The sequence below is a fragment of the Gavia stellata genome, chromosome Z (assembly GCF_030936135.1).
Source record: "Gavia stellata isolate bGavSte3 chromosome Z, bGavSte3.hap2, whole genome shotgun sequence".
In the NCBI taxonomy this organism is placed as follows: Eukaryota; Metazoa; Chordata; class Aves; order Gaviiformes; family Gaviidae; genus Gavia; species Gavia stellata.
Window position 1 is genome coordinate 29,849,041 of NC_082637.1, and position 17,711 is coordinate 29,866,751.

The 17,711-nt window shown below is 40.3% G+C and overlaps 1 protein-coding gene across 1 annotated transcript in view; it reads right to left on the bottom strand.

Annotated features, from left to right (window-relative positions):
- The window catches only part of PGM5 (phosphoglucomutase 5), a 77,299-nt gene that overhangs the window by 45,456 nt on the left and 14,132 nt on the right, over positions 1-17,711 (bottom strand). The window contains exons 5-6 of the mRNA XM_059833429.1: positions 15,155-15,345; positions 14,109-14,263 (exon numbers count right to left, since the gene is read on the bottom strand). Of these exons, the coding sequence (XP_059689412.1) occupies positions 14,109-14,263; positions 15,155-15,345 (346 nt within the window). The remainder of the gene's footprint in view (positions 1-14,108; positions 14,264-15,154; positions 15,346-17,711) is intronic.

Consider the following 17,711-nt stretch of genomic DNA (forward strand, 5'->3'; position numbering starts at 1 on the left):
CTGTATTAGACAGTCTGCATGTGTCCCATTCCCAACAGCATGGCCTGTGACTAGTTAAGCTCTGCAAACAAAGGCAGGTTTTTTGGTGTATACATCCAGAAAAACAGCTGTAACTGCTACACTGGACTGTGCTATATTAACAACCTTCCTCGTTACTGGCTTCCTGAATAAGGCAGGCAGGAGGACAATCTTCTTAATGCATGGAAAGAACAGAAACGAACAAAAAGACTCAGGTTGTTTAAAGTAAGCCTGTCCCTGGAAAAGGAAATTCACCTACCAATATAAGACACACCTAAGCACAAAATTACACAAATGAATTTCAGCAGTGGACTTTGTCCATTAAGGATTTGGCCAAAATTTCATCTTTACTGCAATAGTGAAATGTCAGAAGTCTCTGTAATGAGTGCATACTGTGGGGGGAAAAAACAAAGCTTGAACAAAGAGCAACCAACACTCAAAGCTTCCACACCTCCCCACCCTCAAATGGGGACATTTTCTATTGTAGCCTCAAGCCCTGCCCCAATCACTGCTGCATACAAAATCTGTGAGTTTTTCCAACGATAAAAATGGTCTATGAAGGCAAGGGGGAAATGTTTTTTAAGTTCTCCTACTCTACAGAAACTGTCAGGGAGATTTTATTATACCAGAAAAGAGAAGAGATGTAATAAATGGAGAAAAGGGAGAGGTTTTCTCCTTACATCTTTCTGCAGATACTTACTGAGCTGAGTCTCAGTAATGCCCTCACTAATGACTAGCAAGACCTGTGGTCTTTCACAGGATATGCAATAATCCTATGAACTAAGCACAGGGAAAAGACCCTCCATTAATTCAGGAGTACATATGGCCCATAAGTATTAGCCTTTTTAGGCTTATTACAATGAGGTCAGCTGGTTCAAAAGGCACTGAGCCTATGGTCATTGACAATGATAGAAAACAGATGTGAATATAACCACAACACATGTACAAAACTCTGTATTGGCAGTGATTCAAATTGGGGTTTCAGAGCTCTGAATTGTCTGAATAACAGAGAAACAATAGCTTTAGGTACATATCAGAAGTTACTGGTTGCTTCCACAGCCTCTTCTTCACCTCCCAAGTACTGTAATGCTACACATCCTCTCACGCAGAGTCAGCAGGACAGCTCAGAAAATTATCAAGAAAAAACAGTGCAGTTTCTCCAGTTGGATAATTCCTTGGTTTAGAAGAAAATTAAAAAGTAAATAATTTAAGGCAACATCAAGGTTTTCTATACATCACCCTATTAATCATGGTAACTACAAGACTGCAAGAATGCAGGCAGGCCCAACAGTCTTGGTAGCATGAGGACTTTCCAGCAAAGGTCTCTTCATAGGGCCACAGTATTATAAAATAATTCAGATTGGAAGTGACCATGGGAGGTCTCTAGTCCAACCTCTTGACTAAAGCAGGGTCAACTATGAGATAAGAGGTTGCTCATGGCTTTATGCACTTGGACATTGAACAACTTCCTTGTTTCAAATTATTACCATTGCCTCTTGTCCTCCCACCATGCATAGCTGTGAAGTGCCTGGCTCCATCTTCTTGACAGCCTCTCCATAGGTACCGGTGGCTGCTGTCAGGCCCCACCAAAGCCATCCTTCTCCAGATTGAACAAACCCAGTTCCCCAGCCTCTCCTCGTAGGACCTGTGCTCCAGCCCCCACCTGTCTTGGTGATCCTACACTGAACTCGCTCCAGATATCTTTCCTGTAGTGGGGATCCCCAAACCAGGCACAGTATCTAGAAATGGTTTCACAAGTGCTAAGCAGAGAATAATCACTTCCCTCAATCTCTGGGCCATGCTCTTACTCATACAGCCAAGGGTGCTGCTGGCCGCCTCCGATTCCAGGGCACACGACTGGCCCTTGCCCAATTCACAGCCCACCGGGGCCCCAGGCTGTCTCTGCAGAGCTGCTCCTCAGCCCCTCTGTCCCCAGTGTGCATCACTGTAGGGCTCTGCCTTTTTAGGGGCAGGATTCACAGTTTGTCCTTGCTGAATTTCATCAGGCCGGTGCCCACCCATTCCTCCTAGCTGTCCAGGTCCCTCTGACTGGCAGCTCTGCCCTCCAAGCATACCAATAGGTAGCCCCCCAATTTGGTGTCATCTGCAAACTTGGTTAGAGTGCCCTCCATCCTGTCCTACAGATCACTGATAAAGATGTTAAACAGGACAGGTCACAGAACAGACTCCTGCAGTACCTCATTTTTTACCAGCTCATTAACCAATGGCCCTTGAGCCTGACCACCAAACCAGATTTTTGCCTATCTAATTGTCCATCCATCCAAATTGTAAAGTCCTGAGTTGGATACAAGAATAATGTGAGACATAGTGTCAAAAGCCTTGCCAAAATGCAAGTAAATGACATCTGCTGCCCTAACCTCATCAACAGATTCAATCATTTTATCACCCAGGCAATCAGGGTGGTTAGACATGATTTATTCTAGTACCTCCCTAACGATTCCATTTGGATTCAGATTTTCTTCCTTACACTAATTCTGCTTTTTCTCTTCTGCAAACTGTTCTATGGATTTTAGAGACTGAGAATTATTAAGTACTCTGTGTGGCTGTGATACTTGGCTGGGAAGGGAAAGGAAGAAAGCAGTTTCACAACTTTATGATAGTGTTCATAGAAACAGAGCAAATTAGAAAGGAAGAAGAAACTATAACATGCCATAGAAATAGACTGTTACTACAGAATCACAGAATGGTTGAGGTTGGAAAGATCTTAGGCCTTTTTCATGTCCACAAAAGGAAACAGAAGACAGTGTTTCTTCTCCTCCAAAATTAATCTGACAATTCAAGTGACTATGACTTAAAGTAAGATCTGTTCTAACAGGACTCTCAAACTTCTTCACATAATGTTAAGTAGCCTGGCTCTGTCACAGTCTTATAGAGATCTTCAAAACACCCAGAATGTAAAGAACAATTTCCTGCCTTCATAATTTGTAAACAATCTAAGTAACTTATCAGAAGATTATACTTTAATACACATAAAAGTAGAATTTTAAACACACTGTTTTGAAATTCTGTGCCAGAAAAGTTTTCTTTGAAATCAGCAGGAAGCCTTCTCCATGAGGGTCACCCATTTACAAAAAATCCTTTGATGGGAGAGGTTGCTCTTGGGCTGATAGCAGCTGTGCTGTCCAGCAAAGGCAAAACGTGTTCAGACACGCTAATCCACGTGGGATCCTTTCTAGGTTGAAGCATAAAATCAGACTGCATAAGCCCTTGAAAGAAAAGGGACCTTTATTTTAAACTTTGTTTTAGTAGTCACAGAGTCTTCTGTAACTGACTTGCTGCAAACTTCCTCAGATTGTTTTAATTAAAATGCTTTTGGACTTTTTTATCAGGACATTCATAGGAATTCCTGTTGTTTATTCATAGCTGTATACTTTTTGAGATATAAGACAGATGCAGCACTCAGAAAACTGTGGACTTTCTGTGATCCGACACATGTATATTGCACAATGCAATTGCTCACAATGTTTTGCAAAAAGTTTCTTTTTCTCAGGTAGTTTTTCACATGTGGCATATTAATTCCAGACAAAAGTCTGTGAGAACTGCAAATAAATGTATTTCTTAACAAGAGTCAATCAAGTTTACAGAATGTATTTATGTCCTGTCAAGCACCAAATCTTGCTCTCTCTAACTTTGGTGGACAAACTGACTTCATTTACAGGCAAAGCTTAAGCTGGAAACAGAGCACTGCATAGTTTTCAACTCATCTTTTCCTTTTAAATGAAGAGAGCTTTCAATACACCATTCTGTACTCAATCCTGAAAGCTGCACATTGTACAACGAATGAACGTGCTCATTTTAGGCTAAGCAGCTATAGCTGTCCACTGCAGGCACAGACCAGAATGCAACAAACTATGAATGAGAGTAAGAGCTGTGTGTTGTGTAAGACTGCTCTGTAGCCTGCCATTCTTACTAGGGATCAGTTGCCTTCAGGCTCAGAACTGGCCAGTGAATCCCTCTCAGAGCCAAAACCTGAGTTGTCTGCCAAGTAAAAGGAGGTAAGCCGCAGGACTGCCTAGCCTCTCTTGCGATTCATCCATAAAGGACAACACACAGTTTTCTACTGGTATTTCACAGGACACCGACAGGTCCTCTTGTCCTTTTCTTCAACAGCAATGAAATGCAGCCACTGAAGAACACAAGATGCAGGATCAACTAATTCTCTCCTGGAAAGTTCAAAAGTATGCAATACATTGAGAGAGGTTCATTCTCATCTTTGGCTGAGAAAGTATCTGAGAGTCTGACTGCTGCTGTCCTGAAGTGTTAAGAATAAACACTTGCCCCACGTATGTCCAAAATGTAGCCTGCCATGACCACAGTGGGCAACATGTTTCATCAGTGTGGGCTAGGATAATGAAACACTGGATAGCCAACAATACGGTGGGCTTGCAACAGTAAAACATACCACACTATACTAAAGCATACCAAATTCAGCATCAAAGAAAATACAACGTCCTTAAAAGATAGCCTTGAAAATATTTGCAATGATAAATCACCTCCACTGCTCAAAAAACATTCAGGGATGAAAGGATAACAGCTAGATTACAAGTACATTGTAGAAATAAAACTAAGAGGCACAGCTAATGAAAGGACATCAATGCCTTGTAATGACAGTTGGTTTTTTCTTCACAAATCTTTTGAACAGGTCATATCTGTGTAAATAAAACATTTAGCTGCATAACATATTTGAAAGCTGACACAGAAAAACCACCATTCCTTACTAGACATACAAGTATACAGAGGACATATATGGCTATTTTTAATATTGCAATGTTATTTTAAAAGTTGCAAATCCTGAACAAATTTCCCATCACAGCGCTCAACAACTTTGGATTACACTTCAAACATGTTAAATTATATTCATGAAGGTTTTATGCAGTTGTCCTTCTGCAGCATTCCAGAACAGAACTTGTCCTTCTGCTTCATCTAATTTAAAAACTGCTTGTACGTGACATGGACTCAGTTTGACAGAGGTGTCTTAAAAAATTCACAGCAAGCCTATTCCAGATAAGAGAAAGTGAGACTGACTTATCCTACTGAAGGAAGATAAAAAGAGTGAGGTCACAACTGGCATAACTTGAACAAATCACAGTCACAGAGTGAGTGCAGTATCAACCATGTAGAAAGATGTATTTATAACTTGGAGAAGTCTTTATGTTAGAAGAATCCCTTAAAACTCAACAGTAAAGGACGTCCATGTAGAGAAAGAAATGGACAGTGCTTCTGGCACAAACTTCTTCATTAAAACAGATGATCAACAATACAGAAGAAAAGCAGATCGTTGCAAAGAAACAATAAGCTACAGATTCACAAGAAAAGACAAAAAAATCCATGCGGGATTTGTAAATGAAGAATTTAGGGGAACAATCACAAAAGCACAAGTGGAACATGGTGTGCTGTTCTCCATGGCCAGAGGTATATGTTTCTTCAACTGCTACTGCTTGTTAAACAGCGATAAAAGGCCCCGCCCATTAATTAATCCAAAAACTTTTTTCAGTGTTTACAGAGGGAAGACTAGGTTTTACAGGAAAAAGCAGCAGAAGCACTTCCACTAGACAATACACGTCTCAACAAAAACATACAGGAAGGGTCCCAGTGCTTCAAGAGGAAATAAGGTATCCTTGGGTCTGCATTCCCTGGTTGAGAGCTGGGTTTAGACCATTGACTCCCAACAGCATTGTCCTTGCTGGTATCAGGCCCTGGGAACCACTTGCAGAGGAACAGTCAGCCCTTCTTTCTTCACCTTCCCATCAACCTGTATCAATTTTTGTGCACAGCTTGACTTTGACATAACACAGTATGCACTAGCCCATTATTCAAGTTTCATTATGCCCTTATGGCTTCCTTCTATTATAACTGCATTTTAAATAGCAAAGAGAAATGTTCGTTACTTGTAAGAGGGGATAATTTGCTTCTCTAGTGCTTCCAGGTAGGAGTGAGAGACAAAACCAAATTGACCTAAGCTGAGAATGAAGAGAGCACCTCTTCTTGGGCAATTCCTACCAAACAGCCAACTCTTTCTTTGTTTCCTAATTCTAACAATGAGGTAAAAACTCCTGAAGCAGTGCTGCTCCTCTCTAAGCAGTAAGACAGAGCAACCCACCTGATAATAACGAGTAAGCAGAAATTCAGCTTTTGTCATAACTGGGCAAACTTTGCCAGGTAGCTGGGCAAAATAATTGTAAGATGACAGTTAGTTTAATTAATATTTTTCATCCTGTCTTTCTGTCATTCATTGCTGCTTATAATGTTTGGGGCTCCTGTCCTAAAGAAACGAGCATACAGAGCCATTTAAGCAAAGCTTCCTGCTGTGCTTCAGACAAAATGGGCGCCACTCTAAACCAGCACTGTGAATTTAAGAGTTTCTTGCTGCCAGGGTCAGTCTCCTTCCCGCACCCAAGACAACTTGTTTAGAGCTTGTCACATCTCTGCCCTTCACTGTGTGAAGACATTTCTTTAAACAAGCCAGAACAGTCACTGTCACTGCAGGCCCCCTTAAAACATGTCTCTAACTGAACAGATAGTAAATGGACAATCAGCAGACAGAACACTGATGTGTCAAAGTTGCATTAACAGATGGGCTACCAGACATGAAGTGGCAGGGTGCTGTGTGGTAAGGTGCTTAGCTTTGCTCAGGGTAAGTATAATCAGAGCACCTACATGCTGTTGAAATGACCTGGCTGTAGAAACAAACTATCAGATAATGCTAGCCACAGCAGTATTCTCTCCACAACCCTCTTTTCCCGTACCCGCTTGACTGCTGTTTTCCACACCCACCCAGCTTCCTAATTCCTACAGAAACAAGTTTTACTCACCCTTGTGATTCTCATTTTGTAGACCATTAACTAACATCTCAGTATTTAATTTACTTTCCTGTTATGCAGACATCAGATAAATCAGAATACAAGGATATGAAAAAAGAGTAGTTTGTTGAACAGGGTACACAGCTTCGCATTCCCCACAAGGAAAAGAACACCAACCTAAGGGTACATATCCCCAGAGAGTACAAGTCTGGAGACATATTGCCACAATCCTGTTGATATTGGAGCATATTAAAGCAGATGTTTCCTGTCCAGTGTTACACTCTCCCTACAGTACATACTAGTGTATTACAGCAGTCACTTCAAGCAAACACATGTAAATGTCAAACATCTCGAGTGAATTCTCCTGTAATCCACTGATCCATTTGTCAATGCTGTATTCCTGAGCAACATTTAGAGTCCTCTGGATTATTGCTTCCTTCTGTCTAAGTTTAATAATGCACTCTGAAAAACTATTAAACAACACATCATCATGCACAGAAGTGAAAAAGCATCAGATTTTATGAATCCTTTCTTTCAAGAACTATGTACGGGGTTTTTTTATAGCTAAGGAAAAGCTCTAGTACAATGATTTACACTGAACTGTGGCCACAGAATATGGACACACCATAAGAAGAGGTGTTTTTCATTTGCTCTCTAGCACAGACTTCAGGAGAGAGGTCCATGATCTCAGAAGACAGTAGCCAAGTGGACAGGAATTGATCCAATTCCCTCACGAGATCTACTTGTGTTACCAAGGTCCAAAAGCGGACTGGGTACACTACAATAAGAAGATTCATTTTGTAGACACAAATCAAATTACACCTTTCAGACAACAGCAGGGCTCCAATGACTGAAGAAGTGTTATCCCAGAGACATTGTGAAGACACTATCAAATACAATGAAGTATTTATAGCAGAATTCATCTTTTTCTCATGAAAAAAATTAAGGGATGTTCACATACAAGATCCTTTTGACCATCATTATCTCTGCTTCCCTACACTGGTAACATCCGTTGGGAAAAGATTTCCAAGCATTTTAATTTTTTATGGAGTAGTGACTGTATTATTAAATCTGAGTTAGATGTGCTTGAAGTCAGCACTTCCTAACTTCTTCAGCAAGACTAACAAATAGAACATAAGTTTCTTTTCTTTTCCTAGGCACTATTTCTGCTATCCTGCTGCACCTACTATGACAAATGTTGCCATGCCCTTTTCAATCATCTTTATTTTAACACAGTTTCTCTGTTTCTGGTGTTAGAACAACAACATACAGAAAATAAGGAATATCAGCACCCAACAGCACAGTAGAAATCTTTTTTTAAGTACTCTGTTTATTAAGTGTGCTTTCCCTCCCTTGTTAATCAAGTGTTGTTCTTATTCTTGTCCGTACTATTACACGATGCAGATAACAGTTGGCCTGGAAGTCCTTTTCCTTTATTTCTTCTACCTCACTAACAAAAAAGGCTTTTCAAAGTATTTTTAAACAACCATTCCCATGGAACTGAATGGTACCACACTTGCGTTAAAGGCCGAATTATGACTAACTCAAGCTGTCATACTTCAAGATTAAATCTAGCGAGGTAAGTGGGACATGTCTAAGAAACCCATGGACGTAGACTGGTATGAACAAGAACAAAACTTACCACTTAGTCTTTGTATATAAGAAGGTCTGCTACGCACCTACTACCTCAAATGGAATAAATGCTAATTTGAATGAATGACAGTCTAGATGTGAGAGAAATCAGGAAGTATTTAAGGGATTTGGTTTAGAAGTTGTACTGCGCAGGGTTTGCCAGCGAGGGGCTGCAGGGGCGGCCCCTGTGAGGGGAGGCCGGGGCTGCCCCGTGCCGGACACAGCCGGTTCCAGCCGGCTCCAACCCACCCACCACAGGCCACAGCTGAGCCCAGCAGCCAAGATGGTGGCCCCTCTGCGAAAACATACTTGAAACGGGCAAAAAGCTGCCCAGCAGTGAGGCCTGAGGAAGAAACAGCCCTGTGAACACCAAGGTCAGAGCAGAGGGAGGGTGAAGAAGAGCTGCTCCGAGTGCTGGAGCAGACATTACCCTGCAGCCCATGGAGAGAACCGCAGTGGAGCAGGTGGGTATTTCCTGACAGGAAATGCAGCTGGTAGAGATCCCACACTGGAGCAGGCGAACAGTGTGAGGAAGGAGCGGGAGAGGGGAGCTGTTATGGACTGACCACAACCTCATTCCCCATCCTCCTGCACCGCTTAGGGTGGAGGAGGTAGAAGTTGAGCCTTGGGAAAAAAGACTGGGGGGAAGGTCTTGGTTTAATTTGTGGGTTTTCCATTTCTCACCATTCAATCTATTTTAACTGGCAATAAATTAAATTAATTTTTCTCGAGTCTGTGGCCCATGACAGTAATTGGCAAGTGTTCTCCCTGCCTTTACCTCAACGCATGAGCTCTTTCATTCTATTTCCTCCCCCTGTCCTGTTGAGGAGGGGGAGCGAGAGTGAGAGAGTGGCTGGGTAGGCATCTGGCAGCCAGCCAGCCAAGGTCAACCCACCATAAATATTTGGATGCATATCTTGATGTCCATTTTAGAAGCTTCTAACAAAATCTTTAGCACTGGTATAACTACAAACAGCTAATAGTTGCAAAGAAGGCAAAAGCCAAGCAGTTTTGGCATGTTATGCAAACAGGATAGATTACAGCTAACATCAGATGACAATCTGTAACATTTCACTCAAAACTTTTTACTTATTTCATTAAAATCACTATTTGGAAGTTCATTAGGATTTATTTAATTAAGTCCATTTTGACCAACACCCACAAGCTTTCACTGTCAGATGTTTCACTCACCTTAACAATCCCTACTTTCTACTATAACTAGCACTATGTAACACAACAGCCTTCTGCTAAAGTCAAGAGTGAGGTGAGGGATGAGTTCAAGTCTTAAGCTCCTCAGTAGAAGAGGAAAACATTGGGGAACACTTAAACAAACACAAGTCCATGAGGTCTCAGGTGCTGAGTCATTTCAAGGCCACTCTCTGTTATCTTCAAAAGGTTGTGGCAATTGAGGGAGCCTTCTGAGGACTGAAAGCAAGCAAATATCACTCTTATCTTCAAGGGTGGCAAGAAAGAACATCTACAGAACTACAAACCAGTCAGTCTCACCTTAATCCCTGGGAAGGTGATGGAGCGACTAATCTGGAAATCATTTCCGAACTCATGGAGGACAAGAAGGTCCTCCATGAGTAGTCAGCATGGATTTATGAAGAGGAAATCATGGCTGACCAACATGATAGCCTTCTACAATGAGGTGACTGGCTCAGAGAATAAGGAGAGAGCAGTGGATATTGTCCATCTTGACTTTAGCAAGGCTTTCAACTCTCCCATTACATCCTCACAGACAAAATGATGAAACATACAATAGATAAGTCAACAGTGTGGTGGATTGAAAAGTGGATGAATTCCAAGGCTCAAATGGTTGTGATCAGCAGCAGAAAACCCAGCTGGAGGCCAGTCACCAGGAGTGCCCCCATAGGTCAATACCGTGGCCAATACTGTTTCACATCTTCATTAATGAGCTGGATGATAGGGCAGAGTGCACCCTTAGCAAGTTTACAGATGATACAACACTGGAAGGAGTAACACACCAGAAGATTGTGCTGCCATTCAGATGGACTTCAACAGACTGGAGAAACTGGCAAACAGGAACCTCATGAAAGTCAATACAGGGCAATGCCGCCAAGCCCAGCACATGGGGAGGAATAATCCCTGGCACCAGTATATACTGGGGGCCAAACAGCTGGATAGCAGCTCTTCAGAAAATGACCTGAGGTCCTGGTGAACCATGAGTTGACCATAAGCCAGCAATAAGCCCTTACAGCAAAGAAGGCCAACAACATCCTGGGTAGCATTAGAAGACCATTGCCAGCAGGTGGAGAGAACTGAGCCTTCCTCACTACTCAGCCCTGGCAAGACAAAATCTGGGGTCCTCAGTCCAGTTCTGGATCTATTGGAGCAGTTCTGGAAAATGGCCACAAAGTTGACTAAGGGATTGGAGCATCTGTCGTACTAGGAGAGGCTGAGAGAGATGGGATTGCCAAGCCTTAAAAAGAGAAAGTTCGGAGGCAGAAATCTTGTCAATGTGGATAAATACCCAATGCGGGGTGGGAGGAGTAATGAAGATAGAGCCAGACCCTTCTAACGGTGCCCTGTACAGGACAAGACACAATGGGCACAAACCGAAATTCAGAAAATTTTGTTTCTACACATGAAAAAAACTTTTCTGCTCTGAGAGTGGTGAAATATTGACACAAGTTGCCCAGAAAAACTGTGGAGTCTGCATCTTTGGAGATATTCAAAACCCAAGTGGACACGGCTCTTAGCAACCCACTCTAGTTGACCCTGCTTTGAACTGGGGTGTTGAACTAGATGATGTCCAGGCATGCTTTCCAGCCTCCACTATTCTGTGATTATTTCCTTCTTTTCTGCCAGAATTAATAGTTACAGTACAGTTAAAATTAATTTTTAATGTTTTCTTTCCACTGCGTGAGCTTGAAGCATGAGCTTTATAGGTAGGGTTCTGTGACAGTGGTCCCTGGAGTACATAAGAAAGGTCTATTAGAAAGGAATAAAAGGGATCAAGAAACAAAAAACCGCAAGATTTAAAGCATACACTAGTAAGCAGTAACCTGAAACTTACTGCAGGACTTAAGCAAGCAGCCTTACCCATTCTTTTCTGAATGTTCTACTCAAAGCACAAAGTATTTTCCTTACTGATTTTATTATATTGGAGGTGAGGCATGCAGCAGCAAACACAGAGAGGATGCTGCCCCTCACACTAAACAACATGCTGTCTGGTATCAGACATCACATTTTGGAAGAGAAAGGATTTCCCTTCCTACTGCAGAAGTACAGATTGAGGTTTTAGAATTTTAATACTAAACATTATATTGGTGTGCTAATTCTGCACAGAATTGCTCAATCTTTCTTTTTGCTTCATTGTATTGGGAATATTCTTGTCCTTCCAAAAGGCTTTTTTTTTTTTCCTTGCACGTTGGCTAGTTAGTCCATGGGAATGGAATCATGAATGTCTTATGCATATTCTTTTATACCCACTGTCCTACTGTAAGATTTCACTGACACTAGTGGAACTGTCCCTTCTGTTTATAGACACATGAAATTGGAATTCTGTTCAACATGAAACATATACTGAGAATCAGCCTCTCTGTTAGCCACCCCTTCAAGCAATATATTGGATTTCAGACAATGACATGCTACAGTTTTACTGAAAAATACCTCTTACAGACAACCACCTTTCCTGGAAGTTCAGCAGTTCTGTACGGTGGGCTTCACCGGGAATCCTGGAAGTCATGATGGCTCAATGACTCATGCAGTGAACCTCTGAGGAAAGTGTTTATGATACTCCTTTCTGTGTTCTAATCCATGTAGTCAGCTGATATATAGGAAAGGTGACTTGCTTAAGATGAACTACTGACTGTGATTTCAGGTCTAAGCTGGGCTCTTCAATGAGTGAGTTCAGCACCAGCACTCATAAGTTAAGCAAGTTATACAATTTTGGCCTCCAAAGCATGAGAATCACTGGACAACATTATGGCATTTTTACAGAAAATTAAAATTCAGGCATTTTGGATTGTCATGTTTGTAAATGAGTCACAAAACAAAAGTGACCAACTTTGAAAACATTTTGAATCTTCAGGAAAACAAACACAACAACAAAACAAAAGAAAAAAAAAAATTCAAGTGTCCTGGATACAGACTGCAAACTTCATAATAATAAATATTTGTAAGAATGGCTGGGAAAATATTTACATCTTTCCATCACTATCAATTGCTCAGTTTTATTTAATAATCAGACTTAGCTCCACAGAACTAAATAAGGCAGTAATGACCATGAGACAATCTGTGCTCCAGAAGGTCAAGTAAACATTGTCAAGAACATAATTCAAATAGTCACAGTGTTATTGAAGGGGACTTCAGTACATTCATACTTTCTGACATATTTACCAAACTTTAAGAAAAGAAGACAGACAAACTTATTTAAATGTCACTGTTTCTTCAAGTCTTACAGGAATGCAGACAACCTGAGGTTTATATCCAAAATGAACCTCTATTTATTTTATATAGTATTTCAATATAATGACAGCTTTCACTTAAACAATGAGATTTTTGGATCTCTAAACAGAACAAACGAGATACAGCAAACCCTCACCTAACAGTATTTCCTTAAACTAGACCATCTACCTACAAGTAAGGAGTATTTCCCTGAAGACTCTGTCAAGCATTAGAGGAAGCTGCTAGCTCTGAATTTAGTAACTTTCAAAAATTTCCTGAATAGTGAAGCACCCTAATATCCTTGCTTTTCTCAAAAATTTCCTGAATAGTGAAGCACCCTAATACCCTTGCTTTTCAAAGAGCAACCAACCTTTTCATACAAGCTACATTTCATTTTAAAATTACTGTTTCCTGATTAGACATATTTAACGGGGGCAGAAGATCATTTTTCTGTTAGTAAAGCTATGCAACTAGATCAACACTGAGACACAACTGACTCAGTGCATGCCCTTTCCACACAGAATATATAAGGCAATAATATTTAGCTTAATCCTCTTACGCCAATATTTACAGAAAATTGAGGCCTGGATGAGACTTGCTCAAAATTCAGCTGCTAACACAGGATGCACATCCAGCAGACCTTTTAAGAGCAGATTGGACTTGTCAGAAATAGCTTTAGGTATACTTTTAACTGCCTTGAAACTGGGAATGGATTTCGTGACTGCCTGCACTCCCTTCTGGGACGTTTTGTATCATAATAGATGGCATATTTCAACGGCTTAAAATAAGAGGGGGTTTTTGTCTGGGGCTTTTTTTAATGCTTGTTTAGTTCTGAATTAGTACTTAATCTGTTTTGAACTTCCATGACTTTCATAAGAAGGGCTGCTAGATTAGGCTGTAAACCATTATTTACTAAGAAAAAGAGTAAAGTTAATTGGAAAAGGAATTACCAGTCAAGTGTATGTACTCTCAGAAAGATTTAACCTATTTATTTCTTTTCCAGGCTGAATTAAACCATTTTCATCCAAGTAAAGGTTAGTAAAATTAGTCTAGGTAAGATCAAAATATTGTCCAAACTAGATAAAACAAGACAAGAAACCACATAAAGATTGTGAAAATTAGAAGCTCTTATCGAAAGACTTCACAGTTTTGGAATTGCTATGTAGTACAAAACAGGTAACTAATGTAATGACCAAGGTGATACAAATAAATGTTTCATCTTACTTGTCCAGGGCTGTGCTGGTAGGCATGCTCCTACCAAATCCTCGGACACCCATCTGACAAAAGTATGGAATGCAAGACAGATTGGCAGCAATTATAGCCAATGAATCCGACGCATTAACAAAGAAACCATTTTGTCCAAGGATCATGTAGCGGTCCTAGAGAAGAAAGGAAATTCAAAAAAGCTTCTTAAATTCCATGTTTTGGGGAGTGGCAATTTCTTTTATTAGATCCACTGTAGGTAGGGAAAAAGGGCTTTGTGTTACTCGCATCCCTCTTCAGGCAGAATAATTTATTGGCATCATCCTGGCAGGTTTAGAATCTCGCTGTCACACCACCATTCCCTCCAGCCTTGCAAATCAAAGCTCCAGATCAGTCCCTAACTTCAGCCTCCTACATGACACCCCAGTAGGTCTGTTTCTGCCAGGGAATGCTTGTGTAGGAGAATCTTTTTGCCAATGACACACACTATACAGGGAGTAGGAGGGTGTTTTGTGTTTACTGACAACAGAAGACAGCTTCTGTTCTCCAGAACCTTTTCATCTTTCTCCCACCCTCTCAGGACAGAAAGTTGTTTCTGTAATACTTTGATGTTTATAATCCTGATAATATGAGATAAAATAATTAAAACAGAGATTATGATTCAGTGCTTTATTTAGCTAAAAATCCCTCAATTTACAATGCTAACCAAAAAGGACTTAACTTAGTTACTACTTACTGTGACAAGTCCGTATTATCTATATATGCTGTCTCTTCCTAACCAGGGAATAAAAGTGTTACACCAGTACAAAATAAAACCAGCCTACTATTTAAAGAATTCTCATTCTGCATTCAAATCCTGCTTGATTTGCAGTCATCTGCAGAGACAAATTACAACATATGTGTCTGATTTATGGGTTGCAAATGCTATCATCTGTACCTGAAAGTAATATTGCTTTCAGCTTTGAGGGCTTACTGAAAAGTAGATAAATTACACTTACATGTCCCATATCTGACCCCAGACAAAACAACAACTATGTTGAAACCTCCAGACAGATCAAAATACTTACTCCGTCAGCATCAAAAGCAGCTCCAAATCCATACTCGCCACCTCTCATAGCCTCCAGCAAGGCAGTTGCATATGTTAAATTGGGATCAGGAGGCTGTCCACCAAAATCCTCCAGAGGAATACAGTTTATGGCAGAATTTGCAGGAGCTCCCAATTCATCACACAGGATTCTTCTCACATAAGGTCCCATAACTGCAAAAACAGAAATCTGCCATGCAATCACAAAAGCGTGTGCTTGACATTCAAATTTTTCACAGCACCATGGAGACTTGATGCAAAACATACTTTCAGCAATTCAGTACATCTGTCCTAGCAACAAAAACCAAACTATTATTTCACAGAGGAGTATGCATTTGTCCCCCCAGTAAATAATCAATTGGCAATTCAGCATTAGAAACACAGTTCCCCACTAGGGGAAGTGAAAAAGTAATCACTGAATGGTGAAAGACGCAAGTTCTATTTACCTATTATTAAGTAAGGAAATTATCATACATTTAAAGGGTTTCTTCTCACTAGAACAAAAATAAAATGCTATTCTATGTATCCTGGAATGCAAACAGCAGCTTAACATACAAGAGCAAGGAAAGTAAACAGAATACAAATGGGAAATAAACTTACCTCAACATTCCAATTCATGTTAAAATTACAACAGGTTTGTCCACCAAAGAATTTTACCACATTTTAGTTACTACCATGTAGATAATAAATAAAAACATTCTCAAAACTAACTCTAAAATAACTTGTTTATTTTTTTAAAGATATGGCCAACTAAGACTCCAGCCTATGCTATTATATACCATTACTATTATAAGCATTCAGCGGCTGAACGGACACTAACAACTGACTGAGCTCTCTGCATCCCTAAGGCAAGTGTGAACAGGTAAAAAATTCATGAGTGATTGCTCGCTCTCTCAAGCTCTCCCTTTCTCCCACCTTACTCCCAAATCTTGCTAACTGGAGCAACTGTAACCCGAGGTAAAACTATGTGAGAAACTTGTGTTCAAGAAAATTTAGATGCTAATTCTGTACATTATACAGGAAACAATGATTCCGGTTCTTATCAAGAGTAGATTCCTGACAAGTTACTCTTTTCTATGCCAACGTTAAACTATCAATGTCTACAGGCATAAAAGCATATGCCAGAGGTGCAGAGCTGAAACAAACCTTTCAAGACCGTTTGTCCACATACACATATGGTTCTCTCTAATGTTCACTATATTGTGGCTGCTGACTCACTTTTGGCTAATGTATCTCATCCAGAAAGTCTTTTCATCTGATGCCACCAAGAGAAAGACAAACCCCAACTATCTTTGGTACATTGCTCCAATGGTTATTCACTGTTACGCATAAACATGTGAGCTACATTTCAGTTAGAATTTGTCTGGCCTCAACTTCTCACTATTGATTCTTTTTTGTATTTTTGGGAATAGAAGACTGAGAAATAACTCTTCTGCAGAAAAAAAAAAAAGAACCTTCTCTGTTGTATAAACAAATATTCTTGTATACACTTACTGTATGTGTACTATGTATTATAGTACAGCTATTTCTGCACAAGGATATAAAGTCATAAAGCCAGTTCTCTATCACCCTGTAAATAAAGTAAACAAACTCAGTCCTTTAAAACTTTTGTGATGCATCAGTTTTTCTAACCCTGAGCCAGATTATGCATCTTTTTGACCACATGTAAAATTTTTCAACACTCAGTTATAGATCTGGATGTCAGAGCTCCATGAAGTATTTGCGTAACATTCTCTCCAGTACTGTACATGACAGGAGGCAGTGCCTTCCTCATTGCTCCCTCTGCATTGTTCCAGGACACCATCTGCCCTTTTGCCACAGCCTGGCAAAACTGGGTATTCACACAGACTGTATGCCCATTATAATCTTTTGCCACAGCCTGTGAACCGGGTGTTCACGCTGACTGTATGCCCACTATGATTTATGACTACCGCACTGTGCTAAAGTGCTTTACAAAAGCTTTGTAAGTCTATCCAACTCCCTTTATCGGTCTGTTTTTGTAATCACATTAAAGAATGAAACCTGGTTGGTTTGATGGAATTTGTTTTCCATAAGATGATGTTGGACAGTATTACTTACATTCCTATCCTTCAAGTCATTATCTGTAGAAATCTATTTTTATTTTTTCATGATGTAGCCTAAGATAGATCTCATACTGATCTGTTTCCCCAAGTGACACAGCTTATAATTTTTTAATATAGGCATAAAATTGGTCCCCTTGCTGTCTTCTGTGATACTTTCTTTCATTTTGCCCCCAGCATGCTGAATTTTTTTAACAGTTAATGTTAGTGAGACAGAGGTCTCAGCCAACTCTTTAGGGACTCTTGAGTGCAATTTATTCAGATTTAACTAATTCTATACCATTTAGAATTTACTCTTAGCAGAGGCTGCCTTGTAATGTCCTTGGTTACTGCACACTGCAACATACTTTATCACCCTCTCATGGCAAGATTACCTCATCCTGCTTGCTTCCAAATCCAAATTGGACACATACACCTTCACTTCTTTATCAAGAAAGATAAACCCCTTTCCCTAATAAG